At 40.8% G+C, this 26,926-nt stretch overlaps 1 protein-coding gene across 11 annotated transcripts in view; it reads left to right on the top strand.

The window, feature by feature from the left end:
* The first annotated feature begins 504 nt into the window (after positions 1–504).
* LMO7 (LIM domain 7) overlaps positions 505–26,926 on the top strand; it is a 132,033-nt gene continuing 105,611 nt past the window's right edge. For 3 of the 11 annotated variants that reach the window (XM_054654511.2, XM_077173597.1, XM_077173598.1), the window contains exon 1: positions 509–679. In XM_054654511.2, coding sequence (XP_054510486.2) covers positions 542–679 — 138 coding nt within the window. In that variant the 5' untranslated portion in view covers positions 509–541. Of the gene's footprint in view, positions 680–26,926 lie in introns of all 11 variants that reach the window. The other 8 variants (XM_077173594.1, XM_077173592.1, XM_077173595.1 and 5 more) reach the window with 5 other exon arrangements.

The raw sequence follows: 26,926 nt of genomic DNA, 5'->3' as shown, positions 1-26,926 counted from the left end.
GCTGAGGAAAAGGCTCCTAACTTCGTCCCCAGACGGGACAGCGCTGCAGAGCGTGGAGCCGCTTCCCCGGGAGCGCTGCCTGTGGCTGGCCGGGGAAGCCCCATCGGAGCGGAGGTGAGGGAGGCGGCCCGGGCTCCCGAGGCTCCCGCGGCCCTGCCGCAGGGAGGGAGGGCGCTGGGCAGTCCCGGCCGGGCGGGGCGGCAGGTGGCGGGGGCCGGGGCGGCGGGGCCGGCCCTGAAAGGTGCGATTGTCCCCAGCTATTCCTGGTATGCGCCGGGGCGGGAGCCGCCGGGGGCGGCCTCCAGCGGCCGGGAGCGCGAGGGGCGCCGCGTCCCGGCGGGAGGGAGCCGCCAGGCCCGCGGGGGCGCGGCCCCTCCCGGCCGTGCGGCTGCCCCGGGGGTCCCGGCGCTGCCACACGGCCCGCGGCTCTTCGGATTCCTGCGGCCGCGGAGCGCCAGCGAGCGCCCGGGAGGGGGAGTTCCGCGGGGAGGAGGCGGAGGGGGAGGAGACGGCGCGGGCAGCGTTAAAAGGAGGCAGCTGAATGACAGCGGCCGCCGCCGCGCCCCCGCCCCGCCGAGCGCCGGCCGCCCCCCGCTCGCTGCTGCTGGCCATGGACGGGAGAGAGGACGCGGAGTACGACTTCCAGGCGGCGTTCGCCGAAGCCCGGCGGTGGCTGGAGGTGAGGCGTCTCTCGGTGCTGCTGGGTGCCAGCCCCTCGGTGGCCCGGTCCCTGCCCGGGCCGGGGTCCCACCGCAGCCCCGCTCGGCGGAGCGCGCAGCGCTGCCCCGCCGGCCGGCAGCGGCTCCCGGGACGCGGCCCCACACCTGGGCTCTTTGTGGGCAGCTGCGGACTGCTATTTTTAGAAAGTATCGTGGCAACTTGTAGAAATCTGTCTGTGCAGTATCGCCACCGCCCCCTCCTCGCAAATCCAAATTAAAGGCTGGCTTGGTTGCCCTTCTGTCGTTAAGGCTTATAATTTCTTGCCATCTTGTAAATTACTTCTGTAGCACTTGCTCCGAGACAATCTGAATTAAAGACACTCCTTCCTGTCTCGAAAGAGTTCAGGACAGAGAGTAACCTGAAATTAACATTCATTTTCTTCCCTCCTATTTTTAAACATGATTGTCTGACTACACACAGCGCTTGACGTAAATATCCCTGTTTCTGTGTGATTACCCCGAGTCACACCGGTGCGGTACGTGCTAGAGCTTGGGGAGAAAGGTTGTTCTTGGGTGTATCTGAGTGCGACCAGGGCAGCATCGGCTGAGCGGGAGAGGCTGATGGCTTGGAAGCTGAGAAATATTAGGAATACTGAACAGCCTCCCTCAGAGTTGTGGTGTGCTTTTAAAGAGGAGCTTTAGAGTGCTGGTTTAGATGTATTTTAGCATATTAAGCTTATTTCTTTGTGCTTAGTCACTGAAGGTGAAACTTAGTGTTGTTAGAACCACTAACGCAGTAACTTTGAAAGGAGGAAATATTCAAAAAAAGGATGTTTGTAACTTTTTTTCCCCTCATCTTTAAAAGCTTGTCAAGACCTGAGTTCAGGTTTCTTTGTTTCCTCTGTAAAACAATGACATCTAGTGCTTAAAATCTATTGAGAATGTTGAAGTGAGCACAGTAAAGGCAAGGGTATCGTGAATGACCTCCACAAGTGTCAGTTTTGTGTTCTCTGTGAATGTAGGTAATTACAACAGTCCTGGCTTCCCCGTGTGTCAATTTTGTAAGAGCTAGCTGTGAGTTTCAGTAATTAAAGCATTCCTCTCTCACGTATACCCTTCTTGCATTGCTTTCTTTAAATTGGCAAAGCTTACTTTAAAAAGCTTCATTAAGGTGATGTAATGTTGACTTTGAAAATCCTACTTTAAGGGATTGGGGATTTGTTTTAATTATTATTAGATTTCATATGATACTGGCTGGTTGTACCATTCCTACAAAAGGTTTTGTGTCTTTGCCTGCCAGTAGCATGTGGGAGCTCTAGCAAAGTAATGTGAGTATGTAGTGTTCGCTGTTTGTGTAGGGGGAAAAAACATATGCTCAGCTTCCCCCTTGCCCAGTCTGATTTGTGTGGCTATCCTTTGATATGTGAAAGCTGTTCTTATTTTAAAGTAACTTTTAAACTTCCCCCTTGGAGAAACATTTTACTGTAAAGAGAGTAACTTGCAAACCTTAAGGTATTGATAAACAGGATGCTAGGAATTCCATAATGTTAAAGGAAGATGTAAATATTTATTTCCCTATGAAATGAGGTTTGTGTTTCAGAAGAATTGTTGTGTTTCTCTGCTCTTTACATCCAGATGGATTAAAAAGCCAAGACTAACCATTTCCGTTGTTGTATGGAAGAGTAATGATATTTTTAGGGTAATGAGGCATGTCCCAAGGTTTTGTGAGTCTTGCTCAAAACAAAGTGGTGTACACATGACAGTGAAACTTGGTGAGTCCTAATGATTAAACAATTAGTTTTGAAGAGGAGGCAGATTTTCAAATATTTATGAACTTGAACTTCTGATGTTTTGGTAAGTTTTTGTGTACCAGCTTCTCCCTAACATTAGAGGAGATGAAAGCATACAGACACTAGCTACTATGTATTTAAGGGAACAAGCCAAAATATCTTTGTAAACTGTTACTCTTTCCCTTTGCTAATGAAAGCTTTGTTAACATATTTCTGTATTTCAATGGAGAATTTTATGGACTCTGAGACTTAAAAAAACCTTCAACCTTGAAGCTGAGGGCTTTTTAGTAACAGGAATGAGCAGCTGTATTTGTCAGATCCCAAGAGGAGTAAAAAATACCCCAAAACCATGAAAAAATGTTACCCTGTATTTTTTTGAAGTTTTTGGTGAGAAAAAACGGTGTCCTGGTCAGGTTCCTTTTCTGCCTGTTCCCAGCTGAATTCTCCATGCTGTAGGGCAGCCACCGGCTCATGGGACCTCAAATATTTGTTCCTAGTTCTTATGCTACAAAAAATCCCCCAAAAAAACAAACCAACAAAAAAAGCCCCAAAACTAAATAAACCCCAAGCCCCCCCACCCCCTGCAACCTAAGCCTCCAAACAACCCTAACCAAAAAAGCACAAGAGCTTGATTAACAACAAAAAATTGCATCTGATATCTGGTGTTACTTAAAGAAAGACTTTGTTCTTTAATTCAGGTTCATGTTGAGACATATTTTATGATAATGCAGACAAGGGATGTCTGGAGTCTTCATAGTGCAAAGACCTCTTAAAGTGTGGTCCCCAACTTCTTGTGTTTCATGTGTTGGGAGCTGGGAGGGCATGTTGCCTGTAACAAGAGTTAGAGTCACTATGGAGCTGCCTGTTGAGGATGTCTACTTCTCTGGGGGAAGGAATGGTCATTTTCTGGGCAAAACTCAAGCTCTTCTCAGGTGTCCTTTCTACAGAAGTCAGCAATGTTTAGTGGTGTTGGCTTCTTGCATCTGAGACTTTTGGCACTTTCTGAGCTCTGCCTGGAGCAAGTGGTGCTGATCAAACTCACCCAGACTTCACTTGGCACCTCAGCTGAGCAGATGGTGCATGCTGAGAATAAAACATTGGAATACCACAACTTGACAATAGTTTCTCAAAGAAGAAAAGACTGAGGAGAGACCTCATCACAGTCTCCAACTTCTCATGAGGGGAAATGGAGGGCAGGCACTGATTTCTCTCCAGTGACTAGTGATGGGACCCCAGAGAACAGCATGGAGTTGTGTCAGGAAGGTTTAGGCTGGATATCAGGAAAAGGTTTTTCACCCAAAGGTGGTGAAACTGGAACAGGCTCCCCAGGGAAGTAGTCACAGCACCAAGCTTGGCAGAGTTCAAGAAATGTTGAGACAATACTCTCAGGCACATAGTGTGACTCTTGAGGCTCTCCTGTCCAGGGTCAGGAGTTGGACTTAATCCTTGTGGGTCCCTTCCAGCTCAGGATTTTCTCTCATTCTATGAAAGGTAGAGCTTGTTTGCCAAAGCTAGAAATAGCTGGGTTAAATTGTTTTACTGTGTTCTGTTCCATATTATAACTTCAGCAAGCCAAAAGCTGTTCCTCCAAACCAAAGCATTCTTCCCCCAGCTATTAAATATCCCAGACTGCCGAGTCTGTTTTCCTGCCTCAAGATGTGGGAGGGCAGTCTGCCTCTCCCTTTCTGCAATCCACCACCAAGTTCACCCTTGTGAATGAAGGGGAGACACAGTGCCTCTCCCCCAACACATGCTTCACTGTTTAGGAGTGATGGCCCTTGAAGAGTTTGAGAGGAAAGAGGTGTATGCTGTTTTCTTGTAAAATGTCTCAGCTTCTGATTCTACTTCTCTGTTTTAAACAAATTCTAATATTCTGGTAAATGTCTATGGTTTGAAACTGCTTGCTAAAGCAACTTGAAACCTGACCCACAAAGTCTGTAAATCTTTAGTTAAAGTGCCTTGAGGCAAATAATGCTTGAATTTTTTTTCCCCCTGAAGTAGTCAAATGTACAGATCCAGTCTGTGGAGGGTGGCCAGCGAGCGTGTGCCTGAATGAATTGTTGGAGTGAAGCTGCAAAGCTGTAGGAAAGCATGTGGAGCAACTTCAACAAATCCACTGAAGTGAAAAATGGGTGTTCAGCCAAGTAACTATTAATATTGCAAATTATTACAGCTCTTCTTGTGAGCTGAATTTCTTTCTCTGATAAGTCCTACAGAGTTGTAAGTCAGTTATTCTGAGAGGTACTAATTTCATCAGAGTGTCTTGAGAGTCAGAATCAGGACCCTGGAATCCTGGAATTGCTCCTCACACAGGGACACTGCAGCAGAAGTTCTTCCTGATGCTAACACTACCCAGTGATGGAGAGAGCTGTTTTACCATGAAGATTTATATAGCAAGATAAGGTTTTTATCAATTTTAATAGACAGTGTTAGCTGAAGAAAACCCAGCTTATCTGGATGGCAACTAAAGCCACTCCTGTCTGTCATGACCATTAAATAGATAGTGAAATTGCTTAATTATTTATTTTGAATGCTGATGTGTATTGACAGCTGCATGCGTTATTGCATTACAGTGGATGTTGGAAATTATTTAGGGCCTTTTTTTCCCTTCTTTTTCCAGGAGAAAACAAATTTCTATATATGTGTGTGCATCCCCTGCCCCCACCCTCTCAAACCTACTCAGAAGATTGAAAAAGCAGATTTGCAAAGTAACTTCATAGAAAGAGTCTGCTTGAGGATAAAACTTGAGAATCAGGACAACTTATTGAAATCTTTTGGTTTGGGCCAACAGTACAGCAATCAAATTCAGGGAATGGTCTCTGACATGTGGTCACCAAATGTTTCTTTTTTTCAAAGCTGTTTGGAGTTTGCATTTCTCCTGTATATTTTTATGGCTTCTGCAAATGCAGCTAGAGGTCTAGCAGTGATGTTTTCCCTGTATTTGCATAGAGATCTTACCTCAGTGATTATTTTGTTTTGTTTCTCCCCCAAGCATGAATCTGATGCATAGAGTCTGGTATGGGAAGAATAACTGTGGAGATAGAAGACTAATTTCACTGTTCAAATCCTCTTCTTTTAGGTACTTTTATTTAAGTTGAACTAATCAGTATGAAAAAGAAAAAAAAAGAGTAGTGCTAGAATAAAAGATGTGTGAATGAGAAGGCAAAATCTATATATTCTGTTCCCTAAACCATGTTTAATACTGGGTAATTCTGTCAAGTCATAAAACCTGGGTGGGCTGGTTTCTGGAGAACTTCTTACAGCACAGCTGCCAAAGTCCTGGCTCACGTTTACATAAGGGGTGTATTTAACCCTGCTTTAGGTGGATGCATCAATATTTTATTACTGTGTGTATATTCTTGGCAATGAGTATTTCATGCAATAAATCTAAGTGTATCTAGTTGATGTATAAATATTAATTGATGTGTAAATGTACATGTTGTGAAGTAAATACTGTGGGAATTTTAATCCTGGAAATAATATTCCCTCCATTGCCTGCAGACTATGAGAGTGCTGTGGTAAAATGCCATATAATAGGACTAGCAACAATGTGTTAGAGAGAGAGGGTGACAGTAATGCCCTTTGATCTGGCTGAACACTTTTCTCTCTGTTTCTTTGTCCCCTTGCTTGCAGATCTCAGGAAAGGTGTCTGTAATATGTTTGAGAGAAAAATGGGACTAATTTTTGCTTGAGAGTAAAATGTATTTCCTGGTTTCTGCAAGGTGGGTTTATATATTTTCAAGGGTATATTTGGAAATTCTCAGGGATAATCAGAGGTCTGTCTTCACATAGTCCTGTGTGATGGGCATGCATAGCTTTGAGCTGAGTTCACAATGTAGTTTCCTTTAGGAAGATTCTCTTCGTAGTTTTGAACGTTGTATTAAAATTTTGCATGAAAGCAGCATCTGCAGGCACTTTGAGAAAGAATTCACTTGTTGACTGTAGAAGTGGGTATGTCTTCTATACTGGGGAAATGCATTGCAGCTTAAGGGGAACTGCAGACAATTCTGACCAGGCTTTTGTTTTCTTCCAGTCTGTATTTTGTGGTTAGCAACTATAATTAGTTGTGGCATTACTTTTGTCATTTTTTCTCCTGTCCTTTAGTTTGTTTTTTTGAACTGTGTCCTTATCCTTTCTGCAGTTTTGTGGGGTCAAGCATTTTTTTCTGCCCATAGTTTAGGGAGAAGGTGAGATGATAATGATTTCCATATTTAGCATATTGCCCCCTCCTCCCCCACTACTCTTTTATCACCTTTTCTTTGTCAGGTCCTTTTCTTGGTCTAAATTTTTAAGTTTATAATGAGCACTTGTGCATATTATGTTAGATGGTGACCTTGCTGAGCTTTGGAAAACACTTGGGTTTTACTGTGTTGTAAGAACCAGATACATTCCAGCTGTTTCTTGTACCTACCACTCCTCCACTTTAAAGTTCCTTTATCCACTCCTGCAGGACATTTTTTAAAAACAAAACAAACCCCGACCTTTTCTGCTTAACAAGACTAATACAGCTCTTAACTATCATTTTCTAAACAGGCTTTCCAGCTACAGCAGTTTAATGAAAAACAGCATGTGCTCTCAGACCCAGTGTACTAGAAATGCTTCTGCTGGTCTAAGGTGTGCTTGACACACCTCACTTATTATCCAAATTATATTGGGAGGAGTGTTTTGGTTTTGCTGTTTTTCACATTTCTGAATGCTGTCAATCCAAGTGAAAATCTAACTTTAAAGGAATGTAGTCAATAAGTTACTTTAAAATAGGTTCTGTTGCTCTTCATGCTGTGAGCTTCTGCAAGGTGTTGTGAATTTAGTGTTTATTATTAGTGCTAATTTTTTATTTTTCCAAGAAAAATAAAGAGAAGAAAAGAAAGAGGTATGGATCTGATTCACAGCATGCTAGCTTCCAATTGGATACTTAGCTGTAAAACTTTCATTTGTGTTTTATTGAATAGAGAAACCGAATTTCAACAGTGTTTTCCATTTGTGGTACAAAACATCTGGGATTATCTTGGAAGGGCATGAAGATTATAAGACTCACTTTATATTTTTTTGCCAGTGTTGGCACACGTTGTGCAAATGTTGGCACATTTTTTTGGTACCAGCTCATGTGAAAGTTCTCAGTTTTGTTTCTGGATGTGATTCAGCTTTCAGTTGTTACTATTAGAAAAGAACACAATATACTAACTTTGGGAAATAGTTATTACTGTGTTGGCCAAAAAAGTCAAAATCCTTGTAATGTATCACAGATTTAAAGGAGTTAGTGTAGCTGAGATCAGTTTAGCTAGCACAAACAGTGAAATCTGTTGTTTGGGCCAAGCTGTCCTCCTCCAGCAGATCCCACGACAATGTGGTTTTGTGTTAGTGCCGAGATGTTATCCCAGCAGGGTGTCATTGAAACTCCCGTGCTTGGCCTGTGCTTCCCCTGCCTCCTTTTGCTGTGTCAGTGGTGTTCCTCTGATGCTCTGGTGAGCTGGCTCAGGGGAAAATCAGAGTGTTTTGTGGTATTTAGTATTTGCTTGGCTCCTGAAAGGCAAGGACACCAGTGCTCCAGCCAGGGAAGAGGTAGTGTTGATGGAGGTGGCCTTGTGGCAGCAGCTCGCTGCTGGGTTGCAGCTGACTAGTGGGATGAAGAGAAGCAGACACCTGAACTTAGACAAGCCATCTCTCTCCCTGGAGGTTTCTCAAGTCACCTGCTTCTGCCTATTGCCTGGCTCTCTTCCTTACATGATTTAGGAGCTGTTTGCTAGGTGCCCAGGGTCGAGGTATAAGCTAGACACCTGGATTAGGGAGGCTGGCTTCTAGCCATAAATAACTTCTTCAGGATGAATTTCATAAGGTTTGTAAATACAGTTGGAACTGTTTTAAATAGAAACTCTGCCAGGAGTTTCTGAGCCAAAGCATTTGATATGCTTATGCACTGACTGCTACTATGGAAGAAGCAGTCCTTGTGTCTGAGGCTGTGTTGGCTGGGAGATGGTCCTTCAGAGGTATTGGGATATCTTGCCCAGAAGTTCTGCAGTCATCATCATCTGCCCTTTGCAGGGGCAGTCTAATCCCAAAACCCATTTCCAGTGTTATTTGTAAATTCTTTCCTGGAATTGCTTTATGGACCCTGCTATTTGTTATTTGTTTATTACTTTTTCCTTCAGGAAGGAATTGAGAAGTCTAGCTTCTGGAGTTTGATCTGAGATTTGATCTAAGGTCAAATGACCATGTCAGCAGCTAATAAATCAAGATGTGGTAAAGGGCAGAAACAAGTGTGGGATGTTTTTTCTTCTTACTTTAAGGAAGTGGATGAAAAACTAGCCAGTACACCATGGGGCTCCAACATGCCTTTTGTGCAGCTGGTGTCAGAATTTGGGGATGCTGGAAGAGGTGGATGGGTGCACCGTGTCAAGTTTTTCTGCCAGTGGTAACCACATAGCCTGGGTCAGTCATGGCAGTACTGTGCCATTTGCTGATGCCTCCAAAAACAAGTATCCCATTTCTATTAGTTAGTATCTGTTTGGCATTGAAAGAAGCAGAATGTTAGGCTTGATGATCTTTAAAAATCTTTTCCAACCCTAATGATTCTGTGAAGCCAGATGTCAAAGTGGTTGTGGAGGAGGAAAAAATAAAGATCCAGTTTTGACACTACAGCATTGGAGGAGTTTTGTAGCATTTCCTGTTGCACTGCCTTGAAATGCTTCTTTGGAAACTATTTAAGATTAGGTGAAGCAGGGGACAAAGGCATTACTACATTTTTGCTCTAGGAAAAACCTTTTCTTCTGTGTGTCACCATGCTCTGTTTGCCTAAACAGTGCCATTGGCACTTGATGCACCTGAAAATGTAATCCTAAATGAAACAGGGCCAGACATTTGGTTGCAGGTTCTTATGCAAGTATAAGGGGTTGTAAAAAATTGGCATTGACTGTCTCAACTAACTGCAAGGGTCTCACCTTGGTGTATGTGTGTATGGGGGGTGAATTTGGTTTGTTGGTTTTTTTGAATGTCAGGTGGGCATCTTCATTGTGAGTTCTCAACATTCAATAAAAAGGCTGCTTGTAGTTGATCGTATTCAGACGGAATGGAAATGGAGTGAGGATGAAGGCGTGACCTCCAGGTACAGATGGATATCTTTCACAGACATTTGCCTGATGCTGTGGAGGCAAAAAAAATCCCTGATATAATAGACATCAACTTGATGATTATTCAAGAGGGAATTGCTTCACAGCTACAAGTCTTACGTGTGGATGAAGTTTTCAAAGCCAAATCCCCATTAAAATGCACAGACTGGGTTGCTCACTAATGACCTAGCTTTCATGTGTCTGATAAAATCCCAAAGCCCTCTGTGTCTTTGGGGTAGGTCTGGCAAAGTGATCTCAGACTCCAGGAAGGTCTGCATGTCAGGTGTCAGTGGAATAGGGCTGGGAGCTGTGCACTCTGAAGAAATGGCCGAGAAGAGAGGCTTGGAAAGGGACGAGGAGAAATGCACCTGAAGTTATTTGTAAATAACTACTTTGTCCTTCATTAATTTCTCACTTTGTAAGTATTTAAATAGTGAAATTTCATAGAATGTGCCAACTTTTTCAATCTGCTGTTTTCTGGTTTTTTGCATTTGTTTTGCATTTAGCCATTTAAAAGATTGGGGGAATGCAGTCTCAGACTATTCTAAATTTCTGAATGCGTTACCACACTTATCTTAATTTTTTCACATATTTTAAAATTAGTATCTCATCTACTTTACTTACCATGGAACATGGAAGCCTATTGTTATGCCTGACTGAAAAATGCTTATATGCTCATGCTTACGGTTCCTTTTTTTCCTCTCTTTCGTACCTCCAAGCTAAGAATTTCTAAAATAGTTTTTTTTTTCTTCACTGTGGCAACTAAAATCTTGTGTCATTCCATTTCCCAGTAGAATCTTTGATCTTTCCTTGTGAAAACTCTCTTCCTTTGGAAATGATAGTAAAAATGCGAATGGTTCTTTCCCTAAACATATTTAGGTATACCATAGTTAAGGAAGATAATGCTGTTGTGTGATTCTCAGTGCAATGTTTAATTTTTTTTGTCAGAACACAGGATATTTACCATGCACATTTCAGCACCAGGGTTTGGTGTGTGCCTGCAGGCAGGTCTCTTGCAGGACCCGGGTTGCCTGGCTGTGGCAGTGGAGCAGCGGCTCCCGGCAGCGCGGCAGATGTGGCCAGGAAGCTGGCAGCAGTTCTGTTTCCTGTGTCTGCTGCAGTGGTGGCTTAGATGCGATCCAGCCGTGCACATTTCCAGTGGTGACTCATCTGATTATTCTCTCTTCCCTCTGTGATTAGCTGAGGAGGTAGGATAGAGGAGAATGTCTCTCTGGAGGCGGAAGACTTCTCTGTCACACTGCATTTCCGATATGGGGGAATGGACTGAGGAAAGGATATTGGTGTGTCTTGGCTGTTTATAAAGGTATGCCAGCCTTCCTCACCCTCCTCTTATTTTGTGTTGTTTCCTTAGGGTGTTATCTCTAACCCAGCTGTGCTGTGGCTATAGCTTGGCCATGTCTTACCTTTATTTTTGCACTGTTCTGGAATGTGGGAATGGGTGAATCTTGTGCACACTCAGCTGAACACACACTTGATCCTGGGGGCAGGATGTGGAGATGAAATCTGGATCTCCAGGTTCTTCTCATCTCAACCTCAGTGTTTCTACACTCAAGTAAAGTAGTGTATGTGTCTTTTTTTTTTTTTCCTGGAGGCAGGAAATATGTATTCCCATTTGGGCAGGGGCACTTTTCTGCAGACTGCTAGTGGAGGCAGATGTGAAGCGCACCAATTTTACTAATTTTTTAATCTACCAATGCATAACATGTTGTTTAGGTTGCATGTAGTGGTACTAATTTTTGATGAGCTGAAAATTGAGACTTCTACATGCTTTGATTGTGTCTGCCTACCTGATGTAAACTGGAAATTGGAAGCAGCATGGCTACTGTCACACAGAAGTCCTTGTGAGCCAGTATAGGTCTGGCAAGAATACCCACAGCATTATGCAATATAAATATCCTTTGAGATTAGATTGCTATGCATTAATTGCAGCCAGACATAGCTCATTGTTCCTTCATCTAAAGAGCCTGGATCTTGCTCACTTTTTTTTAATGTTTTGTGAGAGAAGATTTGAAGTATAAAACTTGCTTCAGTGCTTTTATCTGTCAGGAAGACCTGTTTAGCAAAGTACTAGTACATAGGTGCCTCAACTATTGTAAAAATACAATGGCTCTTCATCCTTTCAAGATCTTTATAGTCTTAGTTAGAGAATGCATCATCCTTATCATGAGAAGTCTGTTGGAAAAGCTGCTCTTGAGAAAGCTGCTTCAAACCTGTTCATGTTTAGCGATCTGTGGATTTCATATGCCCCTTTCTTTCCTTTATTAGATGTTAATGCCATATTATAAGAATTAAAGTCTCTGTGTAAATGTTAGTATTATATATCCCCCCTCCTGTCTACTTTTAAAGTGGTTTTAATCCTGGGATTTGGAAGAGAAATAGGAACATAAGGGATATGCACCTAAAAATCTATCCCATGCCTGGGACCACTCTGATAGACAGTGTGGTGTATTGACAGTCATGGTGTACAAGAAGGAAGATTTGGGGGATTGAATGTTATGGTAACACCAGCAATCAAGTACTGAACACAGCTACCCATTACATGCACGGTGGTGTCGTGTTCCTCAACTTAGAAGTTTTGGCCATTTTCTCAACTTCCACCAGCAGCTCCTGTTTACTGCCTCTGTTTAAATGATCATGTCTTTTTTAGCATAGGTTTTATGGTAACGATGCTCTCTTGTTTTCTGCTAAGAAAAATCTGGTTTTGATATTGAATTCTGAGCTGTGGGTTTTTGGGAAGTGCTTAGAAGTAGGCATGAGGTTTCAGTATTAACTAAAACTTCAATTGTTTCCTGGTTATAAGTTCCAGGACACTTTCTACTTTACAGTGAATTTGGCCAGGATCTGTTGCAGTAGCTCCCAGTGGTCACTAAAACATTGCCTCTGCTGTTGTTATTTCATTGCTACATGAAATTTAAGTGACGTGGTTTGGAATATTTGCATAGTGCACTTCTCTGTATTTAACTTTTTAGCATAATTAGGCTACAGCACTGTCACAAGAACACAGTTTTGGTAATGTGGGATCTTTAATGACCTCTGGAACATTGCATAAGTCACAGCTGTCAGGCTGCAGTTGTGAAAAAAATCTCTGAAGCAATGGCTAGTTTCAGGGAGTGAGTTCAGCAGTCAGAAAATTGGTATAATGCTATTTTAGGCCTTAAAACCCCTTGCTTCAATTCATATTTTAGGGTCAGTGGGAGCTTGCTGATGATGCTTGTTGCAGATATCACATGCTGCAGTCACAGATGATGGGGAAACTGCTGCATAGAGCAAATGAGCAGCTCATGTTCTCCCTCTGCATAGATTCATTACTGGAACCAAGTTACATATATGCAGTCTGGAAATACTAGAGGTCTTTGATCTTTAAAACTTAATGTTTGAGAATGTAAATGATGTGCTCCTTTTGATCTGCTTCTTAAATTAAATGGTAATTGTGAAAATTACATTTGGCAGTTTTCCACTTAAGGGCTTGTACTTCTCATTTCACACTATGTTAATTTTAAGCTGTATGTCCTTGCTGGTTTTCTATCAGTGAATTCTGGTGAGGGAGTGATCCTTATGTTTCTGCACGGCCTCATTATCAGCAGCATGTGTATTGATTGTGCTATGACTTCAACATGCAATTCCTCTAAACTCAGATGCCAGGGATTGCCAGTTCTGCCTGTATGTCCATGACGGGGGCAATGGGAATCACTGAGGCTGAGCAGGAGAGCACTGTGAGAGTTTCAGCTGTGTGTGCCCAGGATGGGAGGCCCTGGCTTGTTCACCTAAAGTGTCAGGAAATGCTTGGGCACGTGCTCCACTGCAGTCTGCTGATGGGTCCTCACAAACATCTGCTGATAGCAAAGTAGCAGAGGCTTTTTATCTGTGTGCTCCTGGACTACTTGCCTTTCCAAATTACTGGCATCATCTAATCAAAAAACTACTGGATAATTTAGGGCTCCTAAAATGTTGATGAAGCTCATGCAAAGCTCAATCTTTTCCTTGCATCAGCTTTCTAGTGTGTAGAGGATTTGTCTCTTATTTACCATAAATGATGATAAAGACCTCTCTGTCTTTGTCCTGTTTTCTTATGAAAGGGGCCTTTGAAGTCTGAGGGCCACATCAAACTGCAGCAAGTAACTCACAAGTTTATTCAGAAACTTATCCCTGTAATAGGTTCTTTTAAGCTCCTCTTGGTTTAAAGCCAACTCAAAATCAGCTGCTGAACTGAAATGAAGTTGCTAATTACCCCCTTAGCAAAATCACTTTGTGTACTTTTCAATTATTAATATTTGTTTCACTCTGCAGAGATTAAATTTGTGGGGGAGAAGGTTCAAGGTTGTTGGTACTGAATGTCTGCCACAACTTTAAGATGTATTCATGGCTGGAGGAGGTTTTCTGTGGGTTTTTGTTTTATTGGGTCTTTTTAGGAGGAGGTAAAGATTCTTTGTTTCAGATCCTAAACAGTCTGTGGAGTGAGGTTTTCTGTTTTGAATATCATCATGTGGACTTTCTGCTGTAACTCATGCTACAGTCCCCAGATTTGTCTTGCTTCCCATCTCCTGTTGAATACCTTTAGGGATGTTTGCATTGAGTTCAGCATCATGCTGAATTAGCATACTGCTGATTTTGCTGATTTCTGTTTGTCTGTGTGCTGGCAGATTGGAGCATTCATCTCCAGGAATTTGCATAGGATGTTAAACAATCTGAGTGCTTTAGTGGCGCCCATCAGAGTGAGGAAATCGCCCAGCTGAGGTGAACAGGAACGTGGCAACTCAGACCTGCTGCAGCAGCCTGCCTGTGAATTTGATTTTTTTCTTTTAAGCCCAAAGTAGAGAGAAAATATTTCCAAGTGGTGATAAAAACAGTTGCCGGGGAAAGTAAATTTTAAGTATCTTTCTGAGGTTATGGAAAGCATTTACCTTGTGTTTGTCCTTCAGAATAACCTTTCCATATTATTTTTTTTTAGTAAATAATGACTTAAAAAAACTTCCAGATAAGTTTTCAAAATAAAAATGAGTTCTCACATTTTTTTGAGTTGGAAATTGGATGCTTAAATTTTACCTCTCTTTGTTGAGGTGTGGAGGATTTGTCATCATACTTTTTCAAAATTTCTCCCTCCCAAAATGTTCCTTTGGCTTCTGCAACATTTTAGGTAAGGAAAATTTGTAGAATTATTAAACCCCTTCGCCCTCCCCCAGCCTCCATTTCACTTTTCCATGCGAATTTAAATTATGTGTTTGAAATATTTCTGTTGGAAGCACAGGGTGCCCCAGAGGCCTTATATCCTTTCCTGCTGTTAGGACAGAGACCCCCACCAGAGAGGGCTGGCTATGAATGGGACTGTGCAGACTATGCAGCACCATTTTAAAGATGTTATTTTAAAATATCATGTGATGCTGAACTTTTTGTTTTTACTGTTCCTTCGTAGTGATTAAACTAATTTGAGGTCTAATTAAAGCAAGTCATTAATTAAAGCAAGGAATTTTTTGAAGTCCAGATTTTTTTTCTCAAACTTGAAGAGCTTGAAACAAGTGAATTTCATAGGTGCCTAAGAGCAGAAAACTTGTATTTCTGGTGAATGATGTAGCCAGTTTTAAACCTCTCTCACTGCTCCTTTAAGGCTAGCCCAGAAGTAAATAAAATAAAATAGAAGACCTTAAGCTTCAGACCAAAGCTTTGATTTTGAATGAATTGCTCAGGATGAAAAAAGAAGAGGTGGGTGTGTTCAGTTTCATGGAATTTAAAAAACAAACAAACACTAAGTAAGTAGTGTCTGCAGTCAGGAGAGCTTCTTTCCTGGAGCCAGACATTCATAAACATTCTGGAGGTCTTCACTTGACCCAATGTAATTTCATTTTTAGCCTTTTTTGGGGGGGGTCTCACAGCTTCTGCAGAGTGGAAGGTTTTCCTTGAGATCAGACTACAGAGCTGCCATGGCTCTGTAACCCTCAGTGCAGCTTCTGTGCCCGAGCACCAGAGCTGAGGGCTTGCTATTTCCTGTGAAAGTCAGTGGGAACAGGATCCTGACAGGACAAGTCTCCTTCCTTTTTAAAGTGTGAGGATCCCAGTTCTCTTGTAACCAGAAAAATGGATGGTTAAACAGCATTATGCCTAGTTGTATTCTTCTTGCCCTCCCCTCCTACTGATACTATAGAAAAAGGCTTGACAGTGACATCTCAAGCTAAACTGGCTTCTCAGGGGCTTGGTTACCAGCAGAAATGTAGGTACTTGTTTGAAATCTTAGGAAACTGAAAGGGCCAAGATTTAGGCTTACAGAAAAATAAAAAAAAAAGGTTGTTCTTATATGATGGCTTCCTGTACCTACTGGAAGCCATCAGATGTCCTTCCCAATTTTATGATAAATAATATATGCTGGGGTTTGGCATTAGATTTTAAATGGTGTTTAATTTAAACACTCATGGTTGGATAAAATTGGCTTAGACAGGCTCTACTTTGTTTTGGTTCTCTAGGGCTAATCATTTACAAATTGCTGAGCTAAGGGGCACAAATTAATGACATTCCAGCATCTTAAAATATCCCTTCCTATGTCATAATGAAAAAATGTGTTCTGTGTTCAGATGTTATGAATTTCACAGATGTTTCATTGATGTGAAAAAATTAGAATCAAGACAGAAGCTGAGTTGCTGTTTTGTGTCAGTTACTTTGTTATTATGAACTGCTATGTATTTTTGAGTAGCACAGAGATCTTTATAATGTTTCAAAATTGCTTCCTAGCAAAAAGTTGCAAAGAATTTTCTGCCATAGTATTTCCCCCATGTAGGGTTTTTTAATATTTTTAATGGAGGTATGGGTTTCACACGTTTACGCACAAAAAAATTCTCCAGATGTCAAAATGTTTACTTCTTAACCCAGTTTCACTTTGTGCTGTTTTCAGATTTGTTAAAGTAACAATGTCTTCTATTGAAGAGTGTTGCAACTTTCCAAGGATTCAGAAGAAATTTTGCAGGGATTCTCAACTTACCATTACACTGTTTATGAAGGAAATCTTTTGTTTCATAATAGGATGTTTTCAAATAATGTTGAATATATGTTTCAGAATTGTTTTACTGTACCCCTTTGTTTTTGGCTAAATGTGTTTTGGGTAGTTACATTGTAGCCGTCTTCCTGCATGTAGGTAAGAATATTAACAAGGCTTTTGATTGTTTTGTTGGATGTTATTTAATTTTAATTTGTTTTTTCTAAGTAATTAAATGGAAGATGGGTTATTTACTTTATTGACCCCAGATGTGTCCTTTGACATCTATTAATAAATCTAATGCAAAGACTGACAGTGACTTTTCACAGCCATATCTTTTGATAGAGATATCCATTGGTATGAATTTTGTATGTTTTAAAGTGTGGCCTTGACTACTACAAATCTTTGTCCAAACAAAACCTTGAAGGGCAACCTCTGAATGTCAAAAGCTAGTAAATCGTATTTGATTTTTTTGAGGTTCTGGTGCCAAGTGTCATTACCATGGAATATTTATTCACCAGCCTTGGGGCTATTTCAGTTTGCCAGGTTTCTGTGTACTTTCCCTGAATTCAGCAGTGATGTTGCACAGGATCGCTGGAAGCAGCAATGGAACTGGAGTTATCCAGGCTCGCAACTTTTCCAGCATGTATGGCTATAGATGAAGGCAGGAGACCAAGGTGCAGCAAATGTCATGTCCCTGTTGCAGACCTGAGGCAGGGTTATGTGAGGGCTGTGCTGGGTACTCTGCTGGTGTGGGCTGGAGGGAATAGGGCAGAAATTAAAGTGGCTCTTCTCATCTTCCCACCCCCCGTTGCTCATATGCAAACATGAACAGCATATCTTATACGGTTCTCTACTTTTGTCCTGTGCTTCTGTTTGCACCCTGGCAGCAAGGCTATGTTGAGGTTTGCGTGTTCTTCCTTGAGGTAGCAAAAACTTGATTTTTTTTAATTTTTTTTTTTTTTAATATGTATCTTAAGTAATACCTTGAGCAGGTGGATTCATGTACCTATGACCAAAAGCTATGTAATGAAGTCCAGACCTGCTTTTACTTTGAATATTTCCTCCCCCCCCAAAAAAGTTATTTTTCTAATGTGGTTTCTGGAGGTTCTTCAAAGGAAACTCTGCTGTGGTTGTAACTATTCTCTCCACAGGTACCCGCCTTATTCCCACATCACTGTCATTGCAGGAGCCCTTGTCCTTCAGAGCTTGTAGGTCAGTCATTTTTACTAGCTCAAGACATCAAGGAAAGGGAAACCAGATTTTTTCATTTGTTACCTGACTATAATATAGTGTCTGTGGAAGTGTAGAAAGTGCCAGTGGTGCATAGGCATCCTCAGCACCACCACCCTGCACTCTCCCATCTCTGCAGGCATCTCCAGGGTCACTAGAGAAGCACAGGTGGGCCACCTCCAAGCCATGTAACACTAGTAACCTTGCACATAAAGACCAACCAGTTTCTTCCTCCCTACCCCCAGCAAGTGATAAGAATTAACAGACCATACGAAAGTATTGATTGAAGTGTTCATTAGAGAGCATAAATTGGATGTAGCCTTCAAATTCTAGTAAATCCTATCTCTCTGTGCATCTTTTACCACAACATTAGAGTTACAGAACCTGGTAGTGTAAGTGCCACTTAAATGTTGTCCCCTCAGAGCTGGCAATTATCCTGATCTGAATAATTAAAGATACTTGTGGGGGTAGTACTTATGTCAGTCCCCTCCACCTTGCATATACCATCTTTCTTTTCTGTTGCTTTAACAATGCCATGTCATAGTAGGCATTACAGGTTCAAATTTCTGCTTTGACACGTAGAGTATATGTCCTAAAATAAACTGATTTCTTTGTAGATTTTTTTTACACATCTAGGTTATTGTGTGTTTTGAGCAGCTGCTGCAAAGCACCTGATTTCCAAAACACCACCAAAACTCTCCCTGAAACTCACTTTGTTCTCTCTTGTGCCTTAAATCATGGAGATACATCTTGCTTAACTAAGAATTTTTACTAGGTTTGATATTTAGATGATGAGACCCAGTGAGTAATAAGTTCTTTTATGTAGAAATTGCATATATATCCCTCAGAGAAGCTGAGGGGTCATGTAGTTCATGACTACTCTTTTGTAAAATTGAATATTCTTATACTTGGACCATTCCTATATCTATCTATCTATCTCCATATATTTTAACCTCATAAAAACTGGTACTTAACTTTCCTGGTTAATTTTTCCTCCCTAATGCCTGACAGTCCTCTTTGCTGTGAAGTAAGTCCATTAGTGCAAATTTTACTTTGATACATTTGGACTATGTATCTCATCTCTTCTTTGCAATAACTAGTCCTCATACTCCTAAGTGTCTTTTCTTGAAGCACAATACATGAAATAGCATGATCCAAACTAAGAGCAGGACACCTACTGCACCAATACAGACTGGTGAATAACCATTTAAAGCAGAGCCATTGCATAAAAGAGTATGAGGATGACTGAAGGAAAACTGACATTGTCTGTTGAAAAAAAAAAGTTGTAAAAGTTGTAAGAGATGTACAGGAATATCCTATTCATATGTTTGGTTGCCCTGTTTTAAGAGCAAGATTTTATAGCCAACCCTGAAGTTTTCTTGCTGAACTTTTGCACCAATGCTCCAACTTAGGAGTTGAACATGGAATTTTTGTTTCATGCAAGGTCTGAGGCTGAGTTGCTAAATAATATGGTGGTTGTCCATCACCTAATTCTGTTAAGAACATGCTAGAGTTATTTAAAATAGCTTTTGTTGGGTCCAGTTTAGTACCTTATCCCAGTTAACACAATAGGAACCTGCTCTTGACATGTGTGGTCTTCCAACTTTCATGTCATGGCCTTTTAATCTCCTTACCTAGATTGCATTTTCACAGTCTGCCTTTAAATAAAATAACAAGGGTTTTTTACAGTTGCATCACTTCAGTTAATCTATAGTGCACTTGCTGCTTTTCTTGTGTCAAACCAGTTTATTTGCCAAGGCAGGGAAAAAAGTGTCTTTTCAGACCAAAGTGTTCCTCCCTTTCAAAAGTTATGTCTTTGTGTTGGTGGTGTGTCAGCAATATTTAATACCCTTCTAGAAGCTAAAGTTGGGGAGAATAGTCTAAATGTTTTTCTAATCTTTTTTCTGTTTTCTTTCTCATGTCATCACACCTCAAAAGGGGATCTTTATTTTTAATTTTTTTTTGAGTCAGTGAGACCTTTCCAGCCCTTTGAGTTGAAGATAATTGTTAATGGCTTAGAGCGTGCTCTAGAACAGACAAGAACTTTAATTATGCAAATCCTTCCAGGCTTTGCCATCTCAACACTTACACTCTCAGTGGTTGTTTTCCCAGTCCTATGCTTCTCTGAAGCATCTGCCAGCTCTTTAACTGAACATCATAACCATCTTTTCATTATCTGTTTATTTACTTTCCTCACGCCTGCTCTGTCTTTTCTGTTTCCTCTAGTAGGACCATAGAATTTCTTCTGTGTATGTTGTCTTTAGTTACTTTTTAACCTAAACTTGCCTGACTCTTATTTTTGGTAGCTGTATGAATTTTATTCACTTCTATTTTTGTGAATTGGTTTCTCAAACTTCCTGATTAATCATGCTATACTTTGGCTTAGGCTATTCAATTTCTCATCCTATTTTTTTGACAGAATACAAAATTAAACTAACCATAGTACTTTATTTTTTTCTTTTCAAGGGTATTACAGAATCTGACAGATGTTCAATCAAATTAATAAAGCCTTGAGACCACTTGCAGTATGCTGCTGGGTGGTCTCTCTACAAAGAGAACACAACTAAGGCTTCCTTCTTATATAGTCCAAACTCTTATATTTATTAATGAAATTTTTAGGTGGGAAGCTGAGGTGTTTTAACATGTCTTATCTGAAGTAGTTCCATATTTTTGAAAGTCAGCTGTAATGTTAAATCCTACAAGACACTTGTTGGAAGTATGTATAACTCATTGTTTACCACCCTTGCTAGCAGTCTAGGTATCAGTTACTGGAGGTGCAGTAACATTTTGGGGGGGTCCACACTGGTTTGGTTTCCAGCAGATGGTGGTTTTAACTGGGGCAAAACAGAATGTGTGGGGATGTTTACTGAAATAGAGAGTGTGTGTAAGCTAACAGGCTGTCTTTGGACATCTGTATGGTGGGATAAGGTGCTATGCTGGGCTTTAATGGCTGTTTGTTTTGTAGCTGTAGTTGAGGATCCTATAAGAGTCAGTGGTTTATCTGCATTATGCAGTTGCATTTCCTGAGTTTACTCCAGCAAAGGTGTGAAGGCAAATTTCTATATGTTTCTCTCAGTAGAAGCAAAGTATTCAAAGATTAAAAAAAAAAAAACAAACCAAAAAAACTATGCACAAAGGTGAAAAAAAAGTTGTTGCATGCAAAACAATGAAAAAATCCATTAATTTTAGTATTGCTTAGAAAGAACACAGTTAATAGTGAATATATACTGAAAAGATCTGAAAATAACTGTTTCTTATGTTTAGAACTAGGAGAGGTAGGTTCTTGGCATAAAGGTGAACTAGCTGGTTTTAGATTAGGGTCTGTTCCCTAGTTAGTAAAGATAAAATTAGCATTTAGTGCTGAAACACTCCTTTTGCATTGTGTTGCTGTCTTTCTGTTCCTTAATCAAAAGGGTATTCTGACTGGAATTCATACTGCTTATAAATATTTGATCAAGTACTTTATCATCTCTCGAGCCATGGGGAATCAGCAAGTCTGGTGGAAATCATATAAGCTGCACATGCAATTTTATTTGAAGTGTGACAGGTGTTACGATAGGAAAAGGAGAGGAAATGTTCTTTGAGCATTTGTGATAAGTACAGTACAGGTTCAAATGTTCAAATTCAAGATAATGTTTGAGAGGAGACTTCTTATCCAAAGGGAAAGAGAAGTTTGGAAGCAGAAATTCATGATGGACACCCTCTCTTTCTTCTTTTCCCCTCAAAGTGTGCCTTTAACTTAAAAAATGATGTTTTGCTGCTTTCAAAAGTTTGCCAACCAATATACCATCCTTCATTCACATTCACATTTTTTCCTGATGTTAATGTATGGCATATTTAGAATATGATTTCTTTCCTATATACAGGAAAGAAATACTGTCAAAATTCAGTGCAGAGTCCTAGACGTGTACATAATTTAGAGCTTGCTAGGCTACTGTAGAGTATTTTGGTGGTGAAAGTGCAACTGGCACTGGAAAAAAAAAGTGCTGTCTAAAATTAGTATGAATAATTTCAGACTAGTGGTAGTCTCTGTTTTGGTATGTGCTGGGTATTTTTTATCTGTCACAAAAGCCTAAAACAATTCATTCTCAGAGAGATGATTGGGAACATACAGAGTGTCTAGATCCCAAAATAACACCAAAGTATGTGTATTTATGTAATAGTCAAATGATGCAGTTTACAATAGATGACAGGATGGTAGAAACATGAGGGGGAGGGAAAAAGTGTGGAAACCTTGTTTATGTTTCATGGTGTAAAATAAATGTGATTTTTCCATCATTTCTTCTCCCTTGATAATTGGAGATATTGAAAGTTCTTATTCAGCTGAAGGAAGTGTTTTAAAGAAAAAAATTATTGTCAAAATAAATTCCACTTTATAACAGCAGAGGTCAGAATATGTCAAGAGATATGAGATCAGTTTTGCAGTGACTCCCAGCTGGTGTATGAATTCCCACTTGCTATCAACACAGGCTCTCAATGGGAGGCACCAGGCTTGGAGAACACTGTCCTGCATAAGATGCATGAGTTTTTAGTGGGATATTCATGGGTACCTGCCTTAGTTAAAAAGGCATTGCATACATTTATCACCTTGGACTTATCACAAGTTAGACTTGTGTTCAAGTTCTTCTGGATGCACATCTCCATAGCTGTATAGTGCAAACAAAGACATCTTTAAGCAACCAAGTATTTTAAAAAGCTTGGTATGTAGGCACAGGAGGAAGTGGTGGGTGACATTTCTCCTTTCTGTAATGATTTCTGATGCAAGAGGAGTGTTTATGAAAAGATGTGTTGCTCTCCCTATCTGTGTTTTTTACTATTTAATTATAGAGAAGGCTAGAACACCTCTGCTCTAAATATGAAAGTACTGGTGTCCTCCCTCCCCACCCTGCAAACACGCTGACATACCTGCTACGTGTCACTGTCAGGCTGAGGATGCTGGGTGGGATGGACAACTAGTTTAACTCAGTGGGATAACTCCTTTGTTAGTCTTTAAATGTTGTGCAAGTCATGTTTGGATGCTTCAAGTTGAAATTATATCCAACTTCTTGTTCTAACAAATGATCTGAGTATGTATGACCAATAAAAGGCATGGTTTTGTGATGCCCCAAAACCAGAATTAAATCTTGCATTGGAAATAGCATCAGTGCTACGAAGTATCATTCCTTTCTCTCGGAAATTTTGAATTAAAAAATCCACAGAGACACCATTCTGCTTTGATAAAACAGTGGACCTAATGTTAAAACCACTTCCCAGTTTTTGGTTGTTTTTTTTTTTTTTTTAATGGTAGGAGAAACATCTTTGTGAGCTTCAAATAAAATGGCAAAAATTTTCATGTAGAAATCCCAAGCACTTACTAGATCAAGCAGCAGAAATTGGCACAACTTCATGCAACATGTATGGAGTAAAACGTTTAAACTGGGGGCAGACTGTGCTTTGTCTGTTGCTAGGCAAAGTTTCAGACATTCCTGGAGTCTGCATGCCCTGGAAGACAGCTGGTCACAGAAACCATTGTGGCTCAAACCCGAAATGCTTGAGGCATCTTGCCTATGGTAGAAGAAAATCTCTGTCTTCCAGGGCATAGATAATTCTGTCTATGAAAAAATGTATGGATTACTGATGGCATTTCCCCATTTAATGCCTTGTTATTTTTAAAGACAAAATAAAGTTAAGTTAAAGACAAAAAATGCCCAAAGAACATGCATCTGTTCATAATCTAAAAAGAAGATTCAAGGCACAAACATACTAAATATGTAGAAGATAGTAGTCTTTGAAGACTGTTTTTATAGCTCTGGATACGTTTTCTAGTGCAATTTGCCTGCTTCTGTGTCAGAGCTTTTTTGTGTGTGTTTTGTGGAGCTTTTTTAATCACTGTGGATGTATCATTAGGGGAGATTATGTGAATGTACGTGAACCAGCCCACTGCTTATTGAACACTGTTTTTTCTACACAGGATTTTAGGTCAGAGTGTGTCTTCGAGAAAGGATATATTTGCCATATGCAGATAAATTGTTTAGTACACTGCCAATGTGTTTTCCTCTGAATAAGAACAAAAAAAAATTCATCAACATGGAATTTCTAATGATATAATAAGGTGGATATGAAGGATTCACATTTTAAATGCTTAATGGGTTGAATATGGAGACTGTGATGTAAATTTTTGTCTCTCCCTTGCAGAATATGGAATTGTTTACAAAGAGTCGGGAACATTTCTGCAAGGATGTCATAATAAATACAAGCAAATTATAATTTTCTTATGTAATCGGGGGAGATAGCCTGCTTTTGACTAGTAATTAAATCCTACCTCTGGGCAGTGTACATAGCAACTCTGGGTAGCTGCTGTGATAGTCAATCTTATCTTGGGTTCCTCTGCACACCCAGGCAAGGAGGCAAGCACTCTGTCAAACCAGTTGGGCTCCTCATATAATGAAATAAATAATGCTGCTTTTGCAGAGGAGCAGTGAAATGGCTGGAGGAAGTGTCATGCTGGAGGTGGTTGAGTAACACCTGGGTCATGTGCAATGCTCACCCTGGATCAGAAGTGGAGTGATGAGTGATGGTGTTGAAGAAGAAAGGGGGATGGGAAGGAGGAAGTGTTAAAAGAGTTGGGGAGAGCAGCAGTGCTTCCCTTCTGGACCTCTGTGCTCTTCACCTTAATTCTTTAATTGTAGTGCAGCAGTTATCCCTGTGTGGGGCTGTGTGTGACTGGCAGCTGATAGGGCATCTGCTGTCTGTGGTTTTGCAATCCATGCATCAGAGATCCCTGGAGATTCAGAGCTGGCTATTAATGCTTGGTTTCATAAATACTCCATCAACTTCACCAAAGTGTTCGGATAGGAAGGACATGTGACAGGACAATGTGGTGCTTAAAGAGGGACCTTTTCAAGTCATGGTAAATTGTTAAATAGGGTGAAGTCCTGATTTTGAGGTTTTTAGTAGCCTGATCCCTGATTTCTGCTGGGAATGACCTTTGATTTTTTTGTAAAGGCAAATATATCTCAAACAGTGAAGGAGTTTGATTTTTTTTTTTTAAGGGGGTAGGGAAATATATCTATAATTATGAGTAATGTGTGGTTACTGTTCAGGGTGGCACTGTGCCTGCTGTGAGATGATGGAAGGGTCTTGAAGGAAGTGTAGCTACAACAGGACCCTCTTAAAAGCTGAGATCTGTGTGTTCAAGCCCAAGAACATATTCATTTCAGAGTTCTCAAAGTACAAAAACGCCTGACTAGCTTGCTACTTGTTCACCAAGTATTCCCTTTTATTTAAATGCTCTGAAAGGGCAGCATTCGTATTTTGGAACTCTGCAAACACCTAATGAAGGTGACAAGTGTTGGTCAGAAAACTTGCTGAGCCTAAACTTCTTTATTGCTTTGCCCAGACTGATACTCTGCCTCATCTAGTTGTTCTCCTGTCATCTTTTCAAATGCACGCCATCCTTTTGTGGCTCCCTTGGACTTCAATTTCCTCCACAGCCATTCTTCCTGCTCTGACTGCAATTATTTAATTTCTGTGCCAGAGGCGATTTCTTTCATGTCCTGCCAAGGAGAAGGGCTGCACAGGAGCGCAGAGCCTGTGGTCATGTGTCGTACGGGATGTCTCCCATTAGATGGTGCTGTGCAGCAGCAGCAATGGCCTCTGCTGGGATACAGGAGCTCACTCCTGGAGGGCATCGTCCCCACGAGCCGTGGGAAGGGGAGCATTTGAAAGCCTTGTACCCAGTGTAGTAACTTGGTCCATGCACAGTGCTTTCCAAATAGCCCGATATAGTTAGTTGTATGTGTTTGTATTCCTTTCAACTTCATGTCTTAAAAGTTTCCACAAAACAGCTAGAAAAACCCTGAAATAATTTCTTTTTGGTGTCACTATTCTATGTAGTTTCTCTCACTGCTTACCTACTATCGTATTATAAAATGCAAATGTAGTTAAGAAAGCCCCCAGCTACCAAACAGCAGCTTTGAAATCTTGCTTTTATTGTTATTTAGACAGGTCAGATCAGTGGAGTTCTTTTAAGAGAACCTTTCCCTCCGAGTTATTCAAATTCCAGAGAAGAGCATAGTATTTCTCCACCTGAAGTCAGCATTAATTTCAGTGACTTCCACCTGATTGTTTATTTCTACTTAACTGCTGCTAGATAATATTGAAATTTCCAAGCTGCATTGTTTAAGATCTGCAGTTAATGCCAAGTACCATAGTTTACTGGGAAGTGATGTTGTGGCTACTTTTCCAGGGTCTGGACATGCCACTAATTGCCTTTACGGTGTCTTTGACCCTGTTAAATGTTCGTTTCCGCACAATTTCTTTTTTCACTGTCCATCTGTTTCCTTGTTAATGAGCTAAGAGAGCCTGGTGAAATGGCTTGGAAACCAGTGTGGGTAGTAGAGAGAGATTTAAAAGTCAGGGCATGTGGGGGCAGGAGGGAAGATGCTGAGAAGGCTGTTGGTTCCCTGAACCCCATGTGCAAGCAAATGGGTGTAGTGTGAGAGAGAGGAGGAGTGTTGGGAGAGAATGCTTTGGGCTGAAGTGGACTCAATGCACATCTCAGTATGTATGCTGCTCAAAGTACTGCTTACAGTAAAGGCTGAAAAATTTGAAAGGCTTGACAAATCTCTAGTAATAGCAAGAAACTACTTTCATGCATGAATAACCTTGCTAAACATGGGAAAACAATTGTATCTAAAGGATTTCCCCTCTGTGTGCATGTTCTTTTATCTAATGCCTTTTTTCCTTCTGCTGAATGTCATTTCAAGACCTTGTGGTTAGCTCCCTGGTTCGCTCATGGCACCAGTGCTGGTCTCTGAAGAAGCATGGAGATGTATTTAAAATATATGAAAAATCAGAGTATTGAACACACCCAGGATCAAAGCAGTAAATTTATAAGAGATAGCTGTAATCTAGGGCAGAAGCATGCTCTGCTCTTGGCCCTTTCATCTGGTATCTCTATATGTCTCTGCCATTTATATAAATAATCCCAAATATAAATAAAACAGGGACCTGCTTGCAGGTAGCACCATGTTTTTCTTAATCGGCATAAGCGAAGATATTGTTTTCTTTAAGGTCCTTCCTGTAAAAATAGATGCCAGTGGATTGAGAGCGTGTGTTGAAATTTGCAGCATAGACTCCAACCAGGAATTACAATAGTAGTAAAACTGAACTTAGAAAAGA

Source organism: Agelaius phoeniceus, chromosome 2 (assembly GCF_051311805.1).
Source record: "Agelaius phoeniceus isolate bAgePho1 chromosome 2, bAgePho1.hap1, whole genome shotgun sequence".
Classification (NCBI taxonomy): domain Eukaryota; kingdom Metazoa; phylum Chordata; class Aves; order Passeriformes; family Icteridae; genus Agelaius; species Agelaius phoeniceus.
Note: the sequence above shows the minus strand (reverse complement) of the source record. Positions and strands in the feature narration are given on the sequence as shown.